The 22,857-nt window shown below is 40.1% G+C and overlaps 2 protein-coding genes across 2 annotated transcripts in view; one reads left to right on the top strand and one right to left on the bottom strand.

Annotated features, from left to right (window-relative positions):
• Positions 1-22,857, bottom strand: part of LOC310729622 (uncharacterized protein) — a 441,633-nt gene that overhangs the window by 7,029 nt on the left and 411,747 nt on the right. The gene's annotated exons all lie outside the window — the stretch shown is intronic.
• LOC310726568 (uncharacterized protein) lies at positions 8,979-20,957 on the top strand (the record flags this gene model as incomplete). The annotated part of the gene is made up of 3 exons (XM_083542288.1): positions 8,979-10,023; positions 13,200-13,378; positions 20,896-20,957. Exons 1-3 carry the CDS (start codon positions 9,410-9,412, stop codon positions 20,955-20,957), a joined length of 855 nt encoding a protein of 284 aa, XP_083398414.1. The 5' UTR covers positions 8,979-9,409.

Below are 22,857 nucleotides of genomic sequence, written 5' to 3' on the forward strand. Positions count from 1 at the left end.
GGTCAGCGCAGGCTTTCAGAACCCGACCTGTGATGCCATCTGGTCCTGCTGCCTTCCTGGTATTCACTCTGTTGAATGCCCTCCTCACCCCATGCTCCGAGATTCACCTCTCCGGCACTCTTGGCGTGCATGCTGTTTGTGCCGCTAGCGCCGCTAGCGTGGTTAGCTGCAGCCTCGAAACGAGCGTAAAAGATGTTTAGGTAAGCATTTCACGTGTTTGACGGTAGTGACTTGTCAATGCACATGTTGATATGGTCCAAAACAGATGATGTGTGAATGTCCATGTCTGTGTGAGAGTCCAGTGTGGCCTGTGAGGCAAACATGTTTCAGCCAGTATCCTGAAACTGTTGCTGTAGAGAAGAAATGGCCCCCTCTGGCCACACCTTTACTGTTCTCACAGCTGTTTTCACCCGTTTGATCAGTGGTGTGTATTTAGGTAGCATGAACAAAGATAGGTGATCAGACTGACCCAATTGGGGAGGGGAATGGTTGTGTATACCTGGTCCAGTATATTGTCCCCTCTGGTAGAGCAGGAGACATTACGGTGAAATTTTGGTAAAACAGATCTCAGGTTGGAGTGGTTGAAATCTTCAGCAACAACGATAGCTCCTTCAGGATGTGAAGACGGCTGTTTGCTGATAGCTGCGTGCAGTTCCTCCATAGCTAGTTTAGCATTAGCATCCGGCAGAATGTACACCGCAGTCACAACAATGGCTGAGAATTCTCTCTGTAAATAAAAGGGTCTGCACTTAATCTTTAAATACTCTAAATGAACAGAGCAATGACTTTCAGTAACAGTAGAGTCCATGCACCATTATTTGTTAACATAAATGTACAGACCTCCACCTCTGCGCTTACCAGAGTCCTCTGCCGTCTTGTCCACCCAGAAAACACTGCGACCCCCAAGCTCAATGGCGCTGCTAGGAATGTTGTCGTTGAGCCATGTTTCAGTAAAAAAATCATGGCATTACATTCCTTAATCCGTTTGTGTGATGTTATCCGGAGCAGGTAGGATTTAAACCAGCTCAATGCCTGTCCCTGAATGCTGATGTAATTCTGTAAGTGATACAGCAGAAGGTCATGTGAAGCCTGAAACCTGACTGAAACTCTTCAAACATATTGTTTTCATGTAAGAAAGAACAGAACTGGGCAGACACAGATACAATCTTTTCTAAAATCTTAAATGGAACATTTGAAATGCGTCTGCAATAAGGACACTTACATACGAATGCTGTTCATAGACTTCAGTTCAGCATTCAACACAATCATCCCTCAGCACCTGATTGAGAAGCTGAGCCCACTGGGCCTGAACACTTCCATCTGCAACTGGATCCTGGATCGGGAACAGCATCTCCGGCACCACCACACTAATGACTGGGGCCGCTCAGGGCTGTGTTCTCAGCCCACTGCTGTTCACTCTGCTGACTCACGACTGTGTATCAATGCACAGCTCAAAAAGGGACCATCGAGAGCATCCTGAGCAGATGCATCATTGCCTGGTTTGGGAACTGCACCATCTCACAAGACCCTACAGAGGATAGTGAGGACAGCTGAGAAGATAATCTGCGTCTCTCTCTCCCCTCTATCACGGACATTTATACCACATGCTGCATCTGCAAAACTGCACTCTTCACACACCCCTCACACCCACTCTTCATACACACACACACACACACACACACCCTCCTGCCATCAGAAAAGAGGTTCCAGAGCATTCGGGCCTTACATCCAGACTGTGCAACAGTTTTTTCCTTCAACTAATCAGGTTCCTCAACGCAGAACTGAACTGTACACACACACACACACACACACACACACACACACACACACACACACACACACACACACACACTCAACTGTGTGTTACTAAACTGTACAACCTGAACCCAACTCACACTCAATACTCATTTCAATCCGTTCCACCACTAAATTATATCAATATGTAAAGATATGATACTGTTTCATGCTGTTCTGCGCCTCTTGACTGCTGCTGCTTCTGCTGTTTCTGCACTGCATTGTGTTTGTGTTTACAAATACACACTTGTTTTCTCATTTGCAAATTGTACAGTATAATTTATTATACAGCAGGTTTACTGGTCGGCGCTATTGTGTGTTTTGTGTATTTGTCCCACACTGTTTTGTGTCTGCACTGTTTGTAACATGTTGCACTTTATGTGGTGAGGACACTTTAGTCCTTAACTCTTAACTCTTTTTATGACTGAGCATAGAATCCATGTAACAAACCAAAAGCAAGCAATAGTTACTGGAAAGTCACTATAAGCGGAATGTCCTTAGGAAAGGCTAGATCTGTGCGGTCTCGGAAGGGTCGAGATTGCAACAGTGCCCACAGGTATGAAGTTATCCATGCGACGTGTCCTGGAAGGTTCTCCCACATAAGCAAGTAGAATGGACACTGATTGTGAGAAAGGCAGGGGTAGATATAGAGCTGCATGTGAGCATCTGGTGCCGGTACTTAGCACAATGGGGGTAGACTACGAGTGTGTGGAGTGTCGAGGGATGGCGTGGCAGGCTGTTCCCTGACAGTTACACTGTTCCTGTTACAATGTTCTTAATACTCTGTTCCTCTGTTATACTGTTCCCCTATTACACTTTTCCTATTACACTGTTCATCTGTTACACTGTTCATCTGTTACACTGTTCTTCTGTTACACTGTTCTTGTTACACTGTTCCTCTGTTACATTGTTCATCTGTTACATTTTGCTTTGTAGAATTCAAGAGTTACATTGAGGAAAATAAGTATTTGAACACGCTGCTATTTTGCAAGTTCTCCCACTTAGAAATCATGAAGGGGTCTGAAATTGTCATCGTAGGTGCATGTCCACTGTGAGAGACATAATCTAAAAAAAAAATCCAGAAATCACAATATATGATTTTTAAACTATTTATTTGTATGATACAGCTGCAAATAAGTATTTGAACACCTGAGAAAGTCAATGTTAATATTTGGTACAGGAGCCTTTGTTTGCAATTACAGAGGTAGTATTTTCTGTAGTTTTTCACCAGGTTTGCACACACTGCAGGAGGGATTTTGGCCCACTCCTCCACACAGATCTTCTCTAGATCAGTCAGGTTTCTGGCCTGTCGCTGAGAAACACGGAGTTTGAGCTCCCTCCAAAGATTCTCTATTGGGTTTAGATCTGGAGACTGGCTAGGCCACGCCAGAACCTTGATATGCTTCTTACAGAGCCACTCCTTGGTTATCCTGGCTGTGTGCTTCGGGTTATTGTCATGTTGGAAGACCCAGCCTCGACCCATCTTCAATGCTCTAACTGAGGGAAGGAGGTTTTTCCCCAAAATCTCGCAATACATGGCCCCGGTCATCCTCTCCTTAATACAGTGCAGTCGCCCTGTCCCATGTGCAGAAAAACACCCCCAAAGCATGATGCTACCACCCCCATGCTTCACAGTAGGGATGGTGTTCTTGGGATGGTACTCATCATTCTTTTTCCTCCAAACACGTTTAGTGGAATTATGACCCAAAAGTTGTATTTTGGTTTTATCTGACCACATGACTTTCTCCCATGACTCCTCTGGATCATCCAAATGGTCATTGGCAAACTTAAGACGTGCCTGGACATGTGCTGGTTTAAGCAGGGGAACCTTCCGTGCCATGCATGATTTCAAACCATGACGTCTTAGTGTATTACCAACAGTAACCTTGGAAACGGTAACCCAGCCATTAGGGGGGCACAAGCCAGTGTACTCTTAGTGCCGGTCCCAAGCCCGGGTAAATGGGGAGGGTTGCGTTAGGAAGGGCATCCAGCGTAAAACATGTGCCAAATCAAATATGCGGATCACAAATGAGAATTTCATACCGGATCGATCGAGGCCCGGGTTAACAACGACCGCCACAGGTATCGTTAGCCGACAGGGTACCGGTGGAAATTGGGCTACTGTTGGCCGAAGGAGGAGAAGGAGAGGAGGAAGGCGTCTACAGAGACGGCAGGAAAAGGAGCAGTGTAGGAGAGTAGAGGTTCGTGTTGGTACTTTAAATGTTGGTACTATGACGGGTAAAGGGAGAGAGATAGCTGATATGATGGAGAGGAGAAAGGTAGATGTGTTGTGTGTTCAGGAGACCAAGTGGAACGGGAGTAAGGCCAGGAACATTGGAGGTGGGTTTAAACTGTTTTATCATGGTGTGGATGGGAAGAGAAATGGTGTAGGGGTGATTCTGAAGGAAGCGTACAGTAAGAGTGTAGTGGAGGTGAAGAGAGTTTCTGATAGGGTGATGATCGTGAAGGTGGAAGTTGAAGGGATGATGATAAATGTCATCAGTGCCTATGCTCCACAAGTTGGCTGTGAGATGGAGGAGAAAGAAAGATTCTGGAGTGAATTAGATGAAGTGGTAGATGGTGTACCTAGGAAAGAACGATTGGTGATTGGGGCAGACTTTAATGGGCATGTAGGTGAAGGGAACAGAGGTGATGAGGAGGTGATGGGTAGGTATGGTTTTAAGGAGAGGAATGTGGAAGGGCAGATGGTGGTAGATTTTGCTAAAAGGATGGAAATGGCAGTGGTGAACACGTATTTTAAGAAGAAGGAGGATCATAGGGTGACGTATAAGAGTGGAGGAAGGTGCACACAGGTGGATTATCTTCTGTGTAGGAGATGCAACCTGAAGGAGATTGGAGACTGTAAGGTGTTGTCGGGGGACAGTGTAGCTAGACAGCATCGGATGGTGGTCTGTAGGATGGTTTTGGAGGCGAAGAAGAAGAGGAGGAAAGTAAGGTTTGAAAGAAGAATAAGATGGTGGAAACTGAAGGAGGAAGAGTGTAGTGTGAGGTTCAGGGAAGAGGTCAGACAGGGGCTCGGTGGTGGTGAAGAGGTGCCGGATGATTGGGCAACCACTGCAGGAGTGATGAGGGAGGCAGCTAGAAAAGTACTTGGTGTAACATCTGGAAATAGAAAGCAAGACAAGGAGACGTGGTGGTGGAATGAGGAAGTGCAGGAGAGCATTAGGGGAAAGAGGTTGGCAAAACAGAAGTGGGATCGGCAGAGTGATGAGAAAAGTAGGCAGGAGTACAAGGAGATGCGGCAGCAGGTTAAAAGGGATGTGGCGAAAGCCAAGGAAAAGGCATATGAGGAACTGTATAAGAGGTTGGACACTAAGGAAGGAGAAAAGGATTTATACCGATTGGCCAAGCAGAGGGACCGAGCTGGGAAGGATGTACTGCAAGTTAGAGCAATAAAGGATGGAGAGGGAAATGTGTTGACTAGTGAGGAGAGTGTGTTGAGAAGATGGAGGGAGTATTTTGAGCAGCTGATGAATGAGGAAAATCAGAGAGAGAGAAGGTTGGAGGATGTGGAGTTGGTGAAGCAGGATGTAGATAGGATTAGTAAGGAGGAAGTGAGAGCAGCGATTAAGAGGATGAAGAATGGAAAGTCGGTTGGACCAGATGACATACCGGTAGAAGCGTGGAGATGTTTAGGAGAGATGGCAGTGGAGTTTTTAACCAGATTGTTTAACAGGATTCTGGAAGGGGAGAGGATGCCTGAGGAATGGAGAAGGAGTGTGCTGGTACCGATCTTTAAGCATAAGGGAGATGTGCAGACCTGCAGTAACTACAGGGGAATTAAGTTGATCAGTCACACCATGAAGTTATGGGAAAGAGTAGTGGAAGCCAGGTTGAGAGAAGAGGTGACCATCTGTGAGCAACAGTATGGTTTCATGCCGAGGAAGAGCACCACAGATGCCTTATTTGCTTTAAGGATGTTGATGGAGAAGTATAGAGAAGGACAGAAGGAGCTGCATTGTGTATTTGTGGATTTAGAGAAAGCGTACGACAGGGTGCCGAGAGAGGAGTTGTGGTATTGTATGAGGAAGTCAGGTGTGTCAGAGAAGTATGTGAGGGTGGTGCAGGACATGTATGAGGACAGTGTGACGGCAGTAAAGTGTGCAGTAGGTACGACAGACTGGTTCAGGGTGAAGGTTGGACTGCATCAAGGATCGGCCCTGAGCCCTTTCCTGTTTGCAGTGGTAATGGACAGGTTGACGGACGATGTCAGACAGGAGTCTCCCTGGACTATGATGTTTGCAGATGATATTGTGATTTGTGGTGAGAGTAAAGAGCAGGTTGAGAAGAGCCTGGAGAGGTGGAGATATGCGCTGGAGAGAAGGGGAATGAAAGTCAGTAGGAGTAAGACAGAGTACATGTGTGTGAATGAGAGGGAGGGCAGTGGAGTGATGCGGTTGCAGGGAGAAGAGGTGGAGAAGGTGGAGGAGTTCAGGTACCTGGGGTCAACAGTGCAAAGTAATGGAGAGTGTGTTAGGGAAGTAAAGAAAAGAGTGCAGGCAGGGTGGAGTGGGTGGAGAAGAGTGACAGGAGTGATTTGTGATAGAAGAGTATCTGCAAGAATGAAAGGGAAAGTTTATAGGACTGTGGTGAGACCTGCGATGTTGTATGGATTAGAGACAGTGGCATTGAGTAAAAAAGACAGGAGGTGGAGCTGGAGGTAGCAGAGCTGAAGATGTTGAGGTTTCGTTGGGAGTGACGAGGATGGACAAGATTAGAAATGAGTTTATTAGAGGGACAGCACATGTAGGATGTTTTGGTGACAAGGCGAGGGAGGCGAGATTGAGATGGTTTGGACATGTGCAGAGAAGGGACATGAATTATATTGGTAGAAAAATGCTGAAGATGGAGCCACCAGGTAGGAGGAAAAGAGGAAGGCCAAGGAGGAGGTTCATGGATGTGGTGAGGGAAGACATGCAGGTAGTTGGTGTAAAAGAGGCAGATATAGAGGACAGGGTGGTATGGAGACGGATGATCCGCTGTGGCGACCCCTAATGGGAGCAGCCGAAAGAAGAAGAAGAAGAAGTATATAGTTGTAGTGTATATAGTTGTAGCATATATAGTGTAGTATATAAAGTGTAGTGTATATAGTGTAGCGTATATAGTGTAGTGCATATAGTTGTAGTGTATATAGTTGTAGTGTATATAGTGTAGTGTATATAGTGTAGTGTATGTAGTGTAGTGTATATAGTGTAGTGTGTATATTTGTAGCATATATAGTGTAGTGTATATAGTGTAGTGCATATAGTTGTAGTGTATATAGTGTAGTGCATATAGTTGTAGTGTATATAGTTGTAGTGTATATAGTGTAGTGTATGTAGTGTAGTGTATATAGTGTAGTGTGTATATTTGTAGCATATATAGTGTAGTGTATATAGTGTAGTGTAGAGTTGTAGTGTATATAGTGTAGTGTAGAGTTGTAGTGTATATAGTGTAGTGTAGAGTTGTAGTGTATGTAGTGTAGTGTATATAGTGTAGTGTATATAGCATAGTGTAGAGTTGTAGTATATATAGTGTAGTGTATATAGTGTAGTGTGTATATAGTGTAGTGTAGAGTTGTAGTGTATATTGTGTAGTGTAGAGTTGTAGTGTATGTAGTGTAGTGTATATAGTGTAGTGTATATAGCATAGTGTAGAGTTGTAGTATATATAGTGTAGTGTATATAGTCTAGTGTATGTAGTTGTAGTGTATATAGTGTAGTGTATATAGTTGTAGTGTATATAGTGTAGCATATATAGTGTAGCGTATATAGTGTAGTGTATATAGTGTAGTGTATATAGTTGTTGCATATCTAGTGTAGTTTTTATAGTGTAGTGTATATAGTTGGAGTGTATATAGTGTAGTGTACATAGTGTAGCGTATATAGTGTAGTGTATATAGTGTAGTGTATATAGTGTAGTGTATATAGTTGTAGTGTATATAGTGTAGCGTATATAGTGTAGTGTATATAGTTGTAGTGTATATAGTTGTAGCATATATAGTGTAGTATATATAGTGCAGTGTATATAGTGTAGTGTATATAGTTGTAGCATATATAGTGTAGTATATATAGTGCAGTGTATATAGTGTAGTGTATATAGTTGTAGCATATATAGTGTAGTATATAAAGTGTAGTGTATATAGTGTAGCGTATATAGTTGTAGCATATATAGTGTAGTATATATGGTGTAGTGTATATGGTGTAGTGTATCTAGTTGTAGTGTATATAGTTGTAGCATATATAGTGTAGTATATATAGTGCAGTGTATATAGTGTAGTGTATATAGTTGTAGCATATATAGTGTAGTATATATAGTGTAGTGTATATAGTGTAGTGTATATAGTGTAGTGTATATAGTGTAGCGTATATAGTTGTAGCATATATAGTGTAGTATATAAAGAGTAGTGTATATAGTGTAGCGTATATAGTTGTAGCATATATAGTGTAGTGTATATAGTGTAGCGTATATAGTGTAGCGTATATAGTGTAGTGTATATAGTTGTAGCACATATAGTGTAGTATTTAAAGTGTAGTGTATATAGTGTAGCGTATATAGTTGTAGCATATATAGTGTAGTATATATAGTGTAGTGTATATAGTGTAGTGTATATAGTGTAGCGTATATAGTTGTAGTATATATAGTGTAGTGTATATAGTGTAGTGTATATAGTGTAGTGTATATAGTTGTAGCATATATAGTGTAGTATATAAAGTGTAGTGTATATAGTGTAGTGTATATAGTGTAGCGTATATAGTTGTAGCATATATAGTGTAGTATATATAGTGTAGTGTATATAGTGTAGCGTATATAGTTGTAGCATATATAGTGTAGTATATATAGTGTAGTGTATATAGTGTAGCGTATATAGTTGTAGCATATATAGTTGTAGCATATATAGTGTAGTGTATATAGTGTAGTGTATATAGTGTAGTGTATATAGTTGTAGCATATATAGTGTAGTATATATAGTGTAGTATATATAGTGTAGTGTATATAGTGTAGTGTATATAGTTGTAGCATATATAGTGTAGTGTATATAGCTTGCAACCTTGCTTTTCCGGTGACGTCTTTTTTTTGTGTTTGACTTGTTTGCCGCGAGTTCCGTGTTTGTATTTCTCTCGGCGTTTTCAAACTTTACTATCTACCTATTTATCCATTTTTTCTCTTTTAATAATCCTAAATTGTTGTTGTCTTCTGACTTGTGCCTGTAGTCAGTTAACTCGACTATCACTAGTGTTGTCTATATTCATTGCCTCTCACTCATATCTCTGTATATTAACTCTGTTTGTGATTATAAGCACTATGCCGTGTCTGTGTGTCCGACTCTGAGCGCAGGTGAGGACACTTTCGAGTTGCAAACGGTGGCGTTGGAGATGGAAGCTTTGGAGAAACAAATTCCCGAGCTGCATGCAAAGCATGCCCAGCTGCGAGAGCGGAAAGCGGCGCTGGAAACATCCCGGGCGGACGCGCACTCGTCCCAGGTAAATTCTCGGGTTGAATCTAACTCTCCCAGCACCACAACTCCGCGTGTTTCTCTGCCCAGGCCAGTGCACCTACAACGCGGCCCGTCCAGGTATCGTTCACTCCGGCACCAGTGCACCACGGACCTTGGATGCGGCAGCAGCGGAAGCCGCGAGCCAAACCCCGGGCAAGGAGGTCTCCCCAGCCCCCACCGGCCTTCGAGAGCTCGACTGAGAACCGCTTCGCCCCTCCCTGCGAGACGAAACACGATACCGTGATTCTCGGAGATTCCATCGTCTGGCATGTCTGCGCTACCGGAGACAAAGGTAAGGTGCACACTCGCTGTTTTCCTGGTGCCCGTGTTCTCGATGTCGCTGCGCAGGTACCCGCAATCCTGAACGAGAACTTCGGAGCTGTTTTTCTCCATGCCGGAATGAACGACACCAGGCTGCGGCAAACGGAGATCTTAAAGAGGGATTTCAGGATCCTGGTGAAGACGGTACGCAGCACATCGCCCACAACGAGGATCATTGTGTCAGGACCTCTTCCCACTTACCAGCGAGGGGCTGAGAAGTTTAGTAGACTTTTAGCACTAAATGAATGGTTACAGTCATGGTGTCGAGAGCACAAACTTCTCTTTGTTAATAACTGGAACTGTTTCTGGGAGCGTCCTAGGTTCTTCCGCCCTGATGGCCTGCACCCAGCAGAGTTGGAGCAGCAGTGCTATCAGATAACATCTCTAGGATACTTCACACCATCTGACTGGTAAGACATCAGGAAATCTTCAACTATAAGAACACGCATACTACAGACCAAATAGTTACAAGTTCACACACAGCCCAGTTTATAGAAACCGTATCTATTCCTCGGGTAGTAAAACCAAGAATTAAATACACAAGATCCAGAAATAATCTTATTACAGTTAAAACTGAAAAATGCCAGAATAACAAACACAACAAAGTTCTAAAGTTCGGTCTTTTAAACATTAGATCACTTGCACCCAAAGCACTGATTGTAAATGAGATGATCAAAGAGAATAATCTCTCAGCACTCTGTCTCACTGAGACCTGGATTAAACCAGGTGATTATATGGGTCTAAACGAGTCTACACCGTCAGGATATGTTTATAAGCATGAGCCCCGTCAGACTGGGGGTGTGTGTGTGTGTGGGAGGGGGGGTGTAGGAACCATTTAGAGTGCCTCTCTTAATGTTAGTCAGAGATTAGGATTCAGCTTTAAATCATTTGAAGTGCTCGTCCTTAAAATTGTACTTTCAGACATACATAGAAAACTCGCTCTGGTCACCGTGTACAGACCCCCAGGACCCTACGCTGATTTTCTTCAAGAGTTTGCTTGTTTTCTATCAGACCTCTTGATCGATTTTGATAAAGTGCTGTTTGTAGGAGATTTTAATATTCATGTAGATGATGTAAACGATGCTCTAGGATTAACATTTGTCGATTTATTAAACTCTTTCGGGGTTAAACAAAACGTCACCAGACCAACTCATCGCTTTAACCACACACTAGACTTAATAATATTCCACGGAGCAGATGTCACTGATATAGATATTTTACCTCAGAGTGATGACATCACAGACCATTACCTCATACTGTACACACTACCGGTAGAGCAGATTAACCGTGTTTCACCACGGTATCGACTTGGTAGGACTATTATTCCAACCACTAAGGACAGATTCATAAATAACCTGCCTGATTTATCTCAATTTCACCCTAAACCCATAACTGATAATAATCTTGATGAAATGACTAACAACATAGACCTTATCCTCACTAGCACTTTAGACACTGTTGCCCCCATCCGGTTAAAAAAGGTTCGAGAACAAGCACCTGCATCTTGGTATAATAGTCATACGCATGCCCTCAAGAAAACAGTCCGTAATCTGGAGAGAAAATGGAGGAAAACTAAAGTGGAGGTATTTAGAATTGCGTATAAAGACAGTATGCTCAGCTACAGACAGGCGCTAAAAGCTGCTAGAGCTGAACACCTGAGCAAACTCATAGAAAACAACCAAAACAATCCCAGGTTCCTTTTCAGTACTGTAGCTAAACTAACTACAAATCAGGGATCTGAAAAACGTGTTCCATCACAGTTTAGTAGTGACGACTTTATGAATTTCTTCACTGAAAAAATAGATAACATTAGAAAAACAATTGTGGCAGTTCAACCTCTGAGACCATCTCCTAACATTATCTCACCTACAACTCAACCACTACACTGTTTTACATGTACAGGACAGGAAGAGCTGTATAATGTTATTATGAAAGCTAAATCAACAACATGTCAGTTAGATCCCATTCCAACAAATCTACTAAAGGAAGTGTTCCATACAGCTGGTGAGTCTCTTCTCAATATTATTAACTCGTCATTATCTTAAGGTCACGTCCCTAAATCCCTCAAGCTAGCAGTTATTAAGCCCCTCATTAAAAAACCTAATCTGGATCCAAACACGCTATCGAATTACAGACCAATTTCAAATCTCCCATTTATGTCTAAGATTTTAGAAAAGATTGTCGCTGCCCAGTTCTGTTCCCACTTACAAGAGAACAATATCTTTGAGGAGTTTCAGTCAGGTTTTAGGCCCCATCATAGCACAGAAACTGCTCTAGTTAAAATCACTAATAACCTGTTTTTAGCTTCAGACCAAGGCTTCATCTCACTGTTAGTTTTACTAGATCATAGTGCTGCATTCTATACTATAGATCATGATCTCCTCCTAGATCGCTTACAGAATTACATTGGCATTCAGGGACAGGCATTAAGCTGGTTTAAATCCTACCTGTCTGATCGTTACTATTTCGTAGATTTAAATAGAGAGCTTTCCAGGCTAATGCTACTGAACTATGGCGTGCCACAAGGTTCAGTTCTAGGACCCCTGCTCTTCACAATATACATGCTTCCCTTAGGAAATATTATTAGAATTAGTTTCCATTGTTATGCTGATGATACTCAGCTATATATCTCATCTAAACCAGGCGATACAGCTCAATTAGCTCGCATAACTGAGTGTGTTAAGGAAATAAGAGATAATAATAATATTGGATGACCCATAACTTTCTACTTTTAAATTCTGATAAGACGGAGATTTTGCTCATCGGCCCAAAAACTAGTATACAGAAGCTCCAGCATCTCAACCTGCATTTAGACGGATGTTCTGTAACCACTAGTTCAACAGTAAAAGACCTGGGAGTTGTTTTAGACAGCAACTTATCTTTCAAAAATCACATCAACCAAGTTACAAAAACAGCCTTCTTTCACCTTAGAAATATTTCTAAGCTAAGAAACATGTTGTCTATATCTGATGCAGAGAAGCTCGTCCATGCGTTTATGACCTCCAGAATAGACTACTGTAATGCATTACTAGGTGGATGTCCTGCATCATTAATAAACAAGCTTCAGTTAGTTCAGAATGCGGCAGCCAGAATTCTCATAAGGTCAAGAAAATATGATCACATAACCCCGATCTTATCGTCCCTACATTGGCTTCCGGTTAAGTTTTTCGAATAGACTACAAACTACTGCTACTCACTTATAAAGCACTAAATGATTTGGCTCCCATGTATCTATCCAGTCTTCTAACACGCTACAATCCACCACACACCCTGAGATCTCAAAACTCTGGGCTTCTAGTAGTTCCTAGAATAGCAAAGTCCACTAAAGGTGGTAGAGCATTTTCACATTTGGCTCCTAAACTCTGGAATAGTCTTCCTGACAGTGTTCGGGGCTCAGACACACTCTCCCAGTTTAAGTGTAGATTAAAAACATATCTTTTTAGCAAAGCCTACACATAACACACATCACATCATAACCTTGTGCTCCAGAACATCTGATCACATGCACATTATCAACTTGTGCTGTTAATGAACAGCAGCTATGCTAATTCCTCTCCACTGCTTCTCTTTCTCTTCCCATCCCGAGGCTTCCTGAGGTTTGGCCAGCTTCAGTCACGTCCCACCTCATGAAGATTATAAACTTTAAAGAAGTAAATGCCAAACTCGAAAACATCCTGAACTATCTAGAGACGTACCAGTGCCAATTGGATCCCACTGCATGTGTGGAGTTTGACATTCGACTTTCTGAAGTGTTTAAAGGCTCTGGCATGGAGAAGCTGATGCTGGATCTGTGATGATCACAAATGTTGCTCCTAGTTTTATTCCAAAGACTGTTGAAAGAACATTTACTTATAATCTTATACTCCAGTGCTCATGTTAGTTCTCACTCTCCAGTGTTCTGTATTGTTGAAGATTTATGATCAAACTCTTGATTTCACCCAAATGAGGATGGGTTCCCCTTTTGAGTCTGGTTCCTCTCAAGGTTTCTTCATCATTACATCTAAGGAAGTTTTTCCTTGCCACAGTCGCCACGGCTGCTCATCAGGGATAAACACACACCGTTCACCTTCACTGTTGATTTCTGTAAAGCTGCTTTGAGACAATGTCTGTTGTAAAAAGCGCAAAAGAAATAAACTTGACTTGACTTGACTATATAGTGTAGTGTATATAGTTGTAGCATATATAGTTGTAGCGTATATAATGTAGCGTATATATTTGTAGCGTATATAGTGTAGCGTGTATAGTTGTAGCGTGTATAGTGTAGCGTGTATAGTGTAGCGTATATAGTTGTAGCGTATATAGTTGTAGCGTATATAGTTGTAGCGTATATAGTTGTAGCGTATATAGTGTAGCGTATATAGTTGTAGCGTATATAGTGTAGCGTATATAGTTGTAGCGTTTATAGTTGTAGCGTATATAGTGTAGCGTATATAGTGTAGCGTATTTGTTGTAGCGTATATAGTGTAGCGTATATAGTTGTAGCGTATATGTTGTAGCGTATATGTTGTAGCGTATATAGTGTAGCGTATATACTGTAGCGTATATAGTGTAATGTATATAGTTGTAGCGTATATAGTGTAGCGTATATAGTTGGAGCGTATATAGTTGTAGCGTATATAGTGTAGCGTATATAGTGTAGCGTATATAGTTGTAGCGCATATAGTGTAGCGTATATAGTTGTAGCGTATATAGTGTAGCGTATATAGTTGTAGCGTATATAGTTGTAGCGCATATAGTGTAGTGTATATAGTGTAACGTATATAGTTGTAGCGTATATAGTTGTAGCGTATATAGTGTAGCGTATATAGTTGTAGCGTATATAGTGTAGCGTATATAGTTGTAGCGTATATAGTTGTAGCGTATATAGTGTAGCGTATATAGTTGTAGCGCATATAGTGTAGTGTATATAGTGTAGCGTATATAGTTGTAGCGTATATAGTGTAGCGTATATAGTTGTAGCGTATATAGTGTAGTGTATATAGTTGTAGCGCATTTAGTGTAGTGTATATACTGTAGTGTATGTAGTGTAGCGTATATAGTTGTAGTGTATATAGTGTAGCGTATATAGTTGTAGCGTATATAGTGTAGTGTATATAGTGTAGCGTATATAGTTGTAGCGTATATAGTTGTAGCGTATATAGTGTAGCGTATATAGTGTAGCGTATATAGTTGTAGCGTATATGGTGTAGCGTATATAGTTGTAGCGTATATGGTGTAGCGTATATAGTGTAGCGTATATAGTTGTAGCGTATATAGTTGTAGCGTATATAGTGTAGCGTATATAGTGTAGCGTATATAGTGTAGCGTATATAGTTGTAGCGTATATAGTGTAGCGTATATAGTTGTAGCGCATATAGTGTAGCGCATATAGTGTAGTGTATATAGTTGTAGCGCATATAGTGTAGCGCATATAGTGTAGCGTATATAGTGTAGCGTATATAGTGTAGCGTATATAGTTGTAGCGCATATAGTGTAGTGTATATAGTGTAGCGTATATAGTTGTAGCGTGTATAGTTGTAGCGTGTATAGTTGTAGCGTATATAGTGTAGCGTATATAGTTGTAGCGTATATAGTGTAGAGTATATAGTTGTAGCGTATATAGGTGTAGCGTATATAGTTGTAGCGTATATGTTGTAGCGTATATGTTGTAGCGTATATGTTGTAGCGTATATAGTGTAATGTATATAGTTGTAGCGTATATAGTTGGAGCGTATATAGTTGGAGCGTATATAGTTGGAGCGTATATAGTGTAGCGTATATAGTGTAGCGTATATAGTTGTAGCGCATATAGTGTAGCGTATATAGTTGTAGCGTATATAGTGTAGCGTATATAGTTGTAGCGTATATAGTTGTAGCGCATATAGTGTAGCGCATATAGTGTAGCGTATATAGTGTAGCGTATATAGTGTAGCGTATATAGTGTAGCGTATATAGTGTAGCGTATATAGTGTAGCGTATATAGTTGTAGTATATAAAGTGTAGTGTATAAAGTGTAGCGTATATAGTGTAGCGTATATAGTTGTAGCATATATAGTGTAGCGTATATAGTTGTAGCGTATATAGTGTAGCGTATATAGTTGTAGCGTATATAGTGTAGTGTATATAGTTGTAGCGCATTTAGTGTAGTGTATATACTGTAGTGTATATAGTGTAGCGTATATAGTTGTAGTGTATATAGTGTAGCGTATATAGTGTAGCGTATATAGTTGTAGCGTATATAGTTGTAGCGTATATGGTGTAGCGTATATGGTGTAGCGTATATAGTGTAGCGTATATAGTTGTAGCGTATATGGTGTAGCCTATATGGTGTAGCGTATATAGTGTAGCGTATATAGTTGTAGCGTATATAGTTGTAGCGTATATCGTGTAGCGTATATAGTGTAGCGTATATAGTGTAGCGTATATAGTTGTAGCGTATATAGTGTAGCGTATATAGTTGTAGCGCATATAGTGTAGCGTATATAGTTGTAGCGTATATAGTGTAGCGTATATAGTTGTAGCGCATATAGTGTAGCGTATATAGTGTAGCGTATATAGTTGTAGCGCATATAGTGTAGCGTATATAGTGTAGCGTATATAGTGTAGCGTATATAGTTGTAGCGTATATAGTTGTAGCATATATAGTGTAGCGTATATAGTTGTAGCGCATATAGTGTAGCGTATATAGTTGTAGCGTATATAGTGTAGCGTATATAGTTGTAGCGTATATAGTGTAGCGTATATAGTTGTAGCGCATATAGTGTAGCGTATATAGTGTAGCGTATATACTGTAGCGTATATAGTGTAGCGTATATAGTTGTAGCGTATATGGTGTAGCGTATATGGTGTAGCGTATATAGTGTAGCGTATATAGTTGTAGCGTATATGGTGTAGCCTATATGGTGTAGCGTATATAGTGTAGCGAATATAGTTGTAGCGTATATAGTTGTAGCGTATATCGTGTAGCGTATATAGTGTAGCGTATATAGTGTAGCGTATATAGTTGTAGCGTATATAGTGTAGCGTATATAGTTGTAGCGCATATAGTGTAGCGTATATAGTGTAGCGTATATAGTTGTAGCGCATATAGTGTAGCGTATATAGTGTAGCGTATATAGTGTAGCGTATATAGTTGTAGCGTATATAGTTGTAGCGTATATAGTGTAGCGTATATAGTTGTAGCGCATATAGTGTAGCGTATATAGTTGTAGCGCATATAGTGTAGCGTATATAGTGTAGCGTATATAGTGTAGCGTATATAGTTGTAGCGTATATAGTGTAGCGTATCTAGTTGTAGCGTATATAGTGTAGCGTATATAGTGTAGCGTATATAGTTGTAGCGTATATAGTTGTAGCGTATATAGTGTAGCGTATATAGTTGTAGCGTATATAGTGTAGCGTATATAGTTGTAGCGCATATAGTGTAGCGTATATAGTGTAGCGTATATAGTGTAGCGTATATAGTGTAGCGTATATAGTTGTAGCGTATATAGTGTAGCGTATTTGTTGTAGCGTATATAGTGTAGCGTATATAGTTGTAGCGTATATAGTGTAGCGTATATAGTGTAGCGTATATAGTTGTAGCGTATATAGTGTAACGTATATAGTTGTAGCGTATATAGTGTAGCGTATATAGTGTAGCGTATATAGTTGGAGCGTATATAGTTGTAGCGTATATAGTGTAGCGTATATAGTGTAGCGTATATAGTTGTAGCGCATATAGTTGTAGCGTATATAGTTGTAGCGTATATAGTGTAGCGTATATAGTTGTAGCGCATATAGTGTAGCGTATATAGTGTAGCGTATATAGTGTAGCGTATATAGTTGTAGCGTATATAGTTGTAGCGTATATAGTTGTAGCGTATATAGTTGTAGCGTATATAGTGTAGCGTATATAGTTGTAGCGTATATAGTTGTAGCGTATATAGTGTAGCGTATATAGTTGTAGCGTATATAGTGTAGTGTATATAGTTGTAGCGTATATAGTGTAGCGTATATAGTTGTAGCGTATATAGTTGTAGCGTATATAGTGTAGCGTATATAGTGTAGCGTATATAGTTGTAGCGCATATAGTGTAGCGTATATAGTGTAGCGTATATAGTGTAGCGTATATAGTTGTAGCGTATATAGTGTAGCGTATATAGTTGTAGCGTATATAGTGTAGCGTATATAGTTGTAGCGCATTTAGTGTAGCGTATATACTGTAGCGTATATAGTGTAGCGTATATAGTTGTAGCGTATATAGTGTAGCATATATAGTTGTAGCGTATATAGTGTAGCGTATATAGTGTAGCGTATATAGTTGTAGCGTATATAGTTGTAGCGTATATAGTGTAGCGTATATAGGTGTAGCGTATATAGTTGTAGCGTATATGGTGTAGCGTATATAGTGTAGCGTATATAGTGTAGCGTATATAGTTGTAGCGTATATAGCGTAGCGTATATAGCGTAGCGTATATAGCGTAGCGTATATAGGTGTAGCGTATATAGTTGTAGCGCATATAGTGTAGCGTATATAGTGTAGCGTATATAGTGTAGCGTATATAGTTGTAGCGCATATAGTGTAGCGTATATAGTGTAGCGTATATAGTGTAGCGTATATAGTGTAGCGTATATAGTGTAGCGTATATAGTTGTAGCGCATATAGTGTAGCGTATATAGTGTAGCGTATATAGTTGTAGCGTATATAGTGTAGCGTATATAGTGTAGCGTATATAGTTGTAGCGTATATAGTTGTAGCGTATATAGTGTAGCGTATATAGGTGTAGCGTATATAGTTGTAGCGTATATGGTGTAGCGTATATAGTGTAGCGTATATAGTGTAGCGTATATAGTTGTAGCGTATATGGTGTAGCGTATATAGTGTAGCGTATATAGTGTAGCGTATATAGTTGTAGCGTATATAGTTGTAGCGTATATAGCGTAGCGTATATAGCGTAGCGTATATAGCGTAGCGTATATAGGTGTAGCGTATATAGTTGTAGCGCATATAGTGTAGCGTATATAGTGTAGCGTATATAGTGTAGCGTATATAGTTGTAGCGCATATAGTGTAGCGTATATAGTGTAGCGTATATAGTGTAGCGTATATAGTGTAGCGTATATAGTGTAGCGTATATAGTTGTAGCGCATATAGTGTAGCGTATATAGTGTAGCGTATATAGTTGTAGCGTATATAGTGTAGCGTATATAGTTGTAGTGTATATAGTGTAGCGTATATAGTTGTAGCGTATATAGTTTTAGCGTATATAGTTGTAGCGTATATAGTGTAGCGTATATAGTTGTAGCGCATATAGTGTAGCGTATATAGTGTAGCGTATATAGTGTAGCGTATATAGTTGTAGCGTATATAGTGTAGCGTATATAGTTGTAGCGTATGTAGTGTAGCGTATATAGTGTAGCGTATATAGTTGTAGCGTATATAGTTGTAGCGTATATAGTGTAGCGTATATAGTGTAGCGTATATAGTTGTAGCGCATATAGTGTAGCGTATATAGTGTAGCGTATATAGTGTAGCGTATATAGTTGTAGCGTATATAGTGTAGCGTATATAGTGTAGCGTATATAGTTGTAGCGTATATAGTTGTAGCGTATATAGTTGTAGCGTATATAGTGTAGCGTATATAGTTGTAGCGTATATAGTGTAGCGTATATAGTTGTAGTGTATATAGTTGTAGTGTATATAGTGTAGCGTATATAGTTGTAGCGTATATAGTGTAGTGTATATAGTTGTAGCGTATATAGTGTAGCGTATATAGTTGTAGCGTATATAGTGTAGCGTATATAGTTGTAGCGTATATAGTGTAGTGTATATAGTTGTAGCGTATATAGTGTAGCGTATATAGTTGTAGCGTATATAGTGTAGCGTATATAGTGTAGCGTATATAGTTGTAGCGTATATAGTTGTAGCGTATATAGTGTAGCGTATATAGTTGTAGCGTATATAGTGTAGCGTATATAGTTGTAGTGTATATAGTGTAGCGTATATAGTTGTAGCGTATATAGTGTAGCGTATATAGTGTAGCGTATATAGTTGTAGCGTATATAGTGTAGCGTATATAGGTGTAGCGTATATAGTTGTAGCGTATATGGTGTAGCGTATATAGTGTAGCGTATATAGTGTAGCGTATATAGTGTAGCGTATATGGTGTAGCGTATATGGTGTAGCGTATATAGTGTAGCGTATATAGTGTAGCGTATATAGTTGTAGCGTATATAGTTGTAGCGTATATAGTGTAGCGTATATAGCGTAGCGTATATAGGTGTAGCGTATATAGTTGTAGCGTATATAGTGTAGCGTATATAGTGTAGCGTATATAGTTGTAGCGCATATAGTGTAGCGTATATAGTGTAGCGTATATAGTGTAGCGTATATAGTGTAGCGTATATAGTTGTAGCGCATATAGTGTAGCGTATATAGTGTAGCGTATATAGTTGTAGCGTATATAGTGTAGCGTATATAGTTGTAGCGTATATAGTTGTAGCGTATATAGTTTTAGCGTATATAGTATATAGTTGTAGCGTATATAGTGTAGCGTATATAGTGTAGCGTATATAGTTGTAGCGTATATAGTTGTAGCGTATATAGTTGTAGCGTATATAGTTGTAGCGTATAAAGTGTTTAATAAATCGATTCTCTCTCAAAGCTGATTTTTATTCTCTACTTCACGTGCTGATTCTGTAGTGTTGTTTTATGCTAATGAGTTCTATCAGGCGTGAATTGTGGGCAGGGTTTAATAAAATATGAGGAAGAGCTTCCATGTGTGTGTGTGTGTGTGTGTGTGTGTGTCTCTGTGTGTGTGTGTGTCTCTGTGTGTGTGTGTGTGTGTGTGTGTGTGTGTGTGTGTGTGTGTGTGTGTGTGTGTGTGTGTGTGTGTGTGTGTGTGTGTGTGTAAAATGTTCTGAAGTGTTTTCTGCAGCTAGAACTATACATTTGTTTGTCTGGTCATTATTTTAAGTTCAGCATTATCCCTGGTAACATTTTTGACATGTGCATCAAGTCAGAACCACTCAGAAGCTCTCAGTCACAAACCAGAGGCAGATCTACCAGTAAGCTCATCTACTCAATCATCTACCACTGTAACTGCCCCCTTTAGATCCTCAACAAATGATCTCCTGTCATCTCCCAGGGTAGAAGGAGGACTCTTCTCTGTTCTGGCACTGAACAGTCATTTGCAGTCAACAAACAACTTCTAAAAACAACTGTGTTTGTGTGTGTGTTTGTGTGTGTGTGTGTGTGTGTGTGTGTGTGTGTGTGTGTGTGAGTATATACCTTGTGTTTTGTCATAGCTCCCACTATGACAGGACACACCATGCCTGATAAAGTACCCACCCTATTAGAGATGCCCATTAGGATTCTGGCATAACGGGGGGCAATGTCCAAATTATTCACATTAAATCCTAAAGACAACAAACACATTTAACCATTTAACCTCTCACATAAACACTAACCAACATAAATAATTATAAGTTTCTTTTCGGCTTCTCCCGTTAGGGGGCGCCACAGCGGATCCTCCGCACGTTTGATTTGGCACATGTTTTACGCTGGATGCCCTTCCTAACGCAACCCTCCCCAATTTATCCGGGCTTGGGACCGGCACTAAGAGTGGCTGGGGATGGTTCCCTGACCGGGAATCGAACCCGGGTCGCAGCGGTGAGAGCGCTGCATCTTAACCACTAGACCACCAGGGGACCTTAACCAACATAAATAATATACTAACATAATATCTAACACTCATAACCTACATAACTACACCAAATACCCCTAACCCCATTTACACATACACCAAATACCCCTAACCCAGTTTACACATACACCAAATACCCCTAACCCAGTTTACACATACACCAAATACCCCTAACCCAGTTTACACATACACCAAATACCCCTAACCCAGTTTACACATACACCAAATACTCCTAACCCAGTTTACACATACACCAAATACCCCTTACCCCGTTTACACATAAACCAAATACCCCTAACCCAGTTTACACATACACCAAATACTCCTAACCCAGTTTACACATACACCAAATACCCCTTACCCCGTTTACACATAAACCAAATACTCCTAACCCAGTTTACACATACACCAAATACCCCTAACCCAGTTTACACATACACCAAATACCCCTAACCCAGTTTACACATACACCAAATACCCCTAACCCAGTTTACACATACACCAAATACCCCTAAACCAGTTTACACATACACCAAATACCCCTAACCCAGTTTACACATACACCAAATACCCCTAACCCAGTTTACACATACACCAAATACCCCTAACCCAGTTTACACATACACCAAATACTCCTAACCCAGTTTACACATACACCAAATACCCCTAACCCAGTTTACACATACACCAAATACCCCTTACCCGTTTACACATACACCAAATACCCCCTAACCCCATTTACACATACACCAAATACCCCTAACCCCATTTACACATACACTAAGAACCTTAAATCTAAAACATTAAACATTTATTCACTGTTATCTTCTATAGTATCTTAAGTCCACATTTTGGTGTTCTAAAGATTGTACCTGAGATGGCAAAGCCACTGAAACCCACAGCAAGGACAAGGAAAGAGATGGCTACTCCTTTAGAGTGAGAAAAACCAACAACCAACAAGAAGGTAGCCTCCAAACCAAATCCTACACACACACACACACACACACACACACACACACACACACACACACACACACACACACACACACACACACACACAAAAATATTGTGTTTACATAATATAATTTATAATTTATAATTACATAAAATAATTTTTATTCGCATCAAAAACACAGGTTTCAAGTATCATTGAGTGGAAAGAACAACTTGTACATTTATAAATAAGGACCTGCAGAATGCTGTACCATTATTAATTATTAATGATATTTAAAACGGCCAGAACGTTTCTGAAATGGCTATCAACTGATGATCCATTTTTACCCCTCATTCATTTCCAGTATACCAAAATAATCATTAATAACTTTTACTGATATATTCCTGTAATTACTCTCAGTGATGCTGCCCTAATCCTAATTATTAATTGGAAAGGAAACTCCTCCTGAACAGGTCAGGAGTTTGCAGAAATAAACATTTAATATAATAAATGTAATCACATTCTACACACAGAAACGTGAAACTGTACAGTTTAAAAATTGCTACATTGACCTGGATTCAGACATGTACACAATACACACTGGCCATCCAAAATAAAAAGTCACACACACACTAATATTTCATC

This window comes from Silurus aristotelis (assembly GCF_946808225.1).
Source record: "Silurus aristotelis genome assembly, chromosome: 1".
Lineage (NCBI taxonomy): Eukaryota > Metazoa > Chordata > Actinopteri > Siluriformes > Siluridae > Silurus > Silurus aristotelis.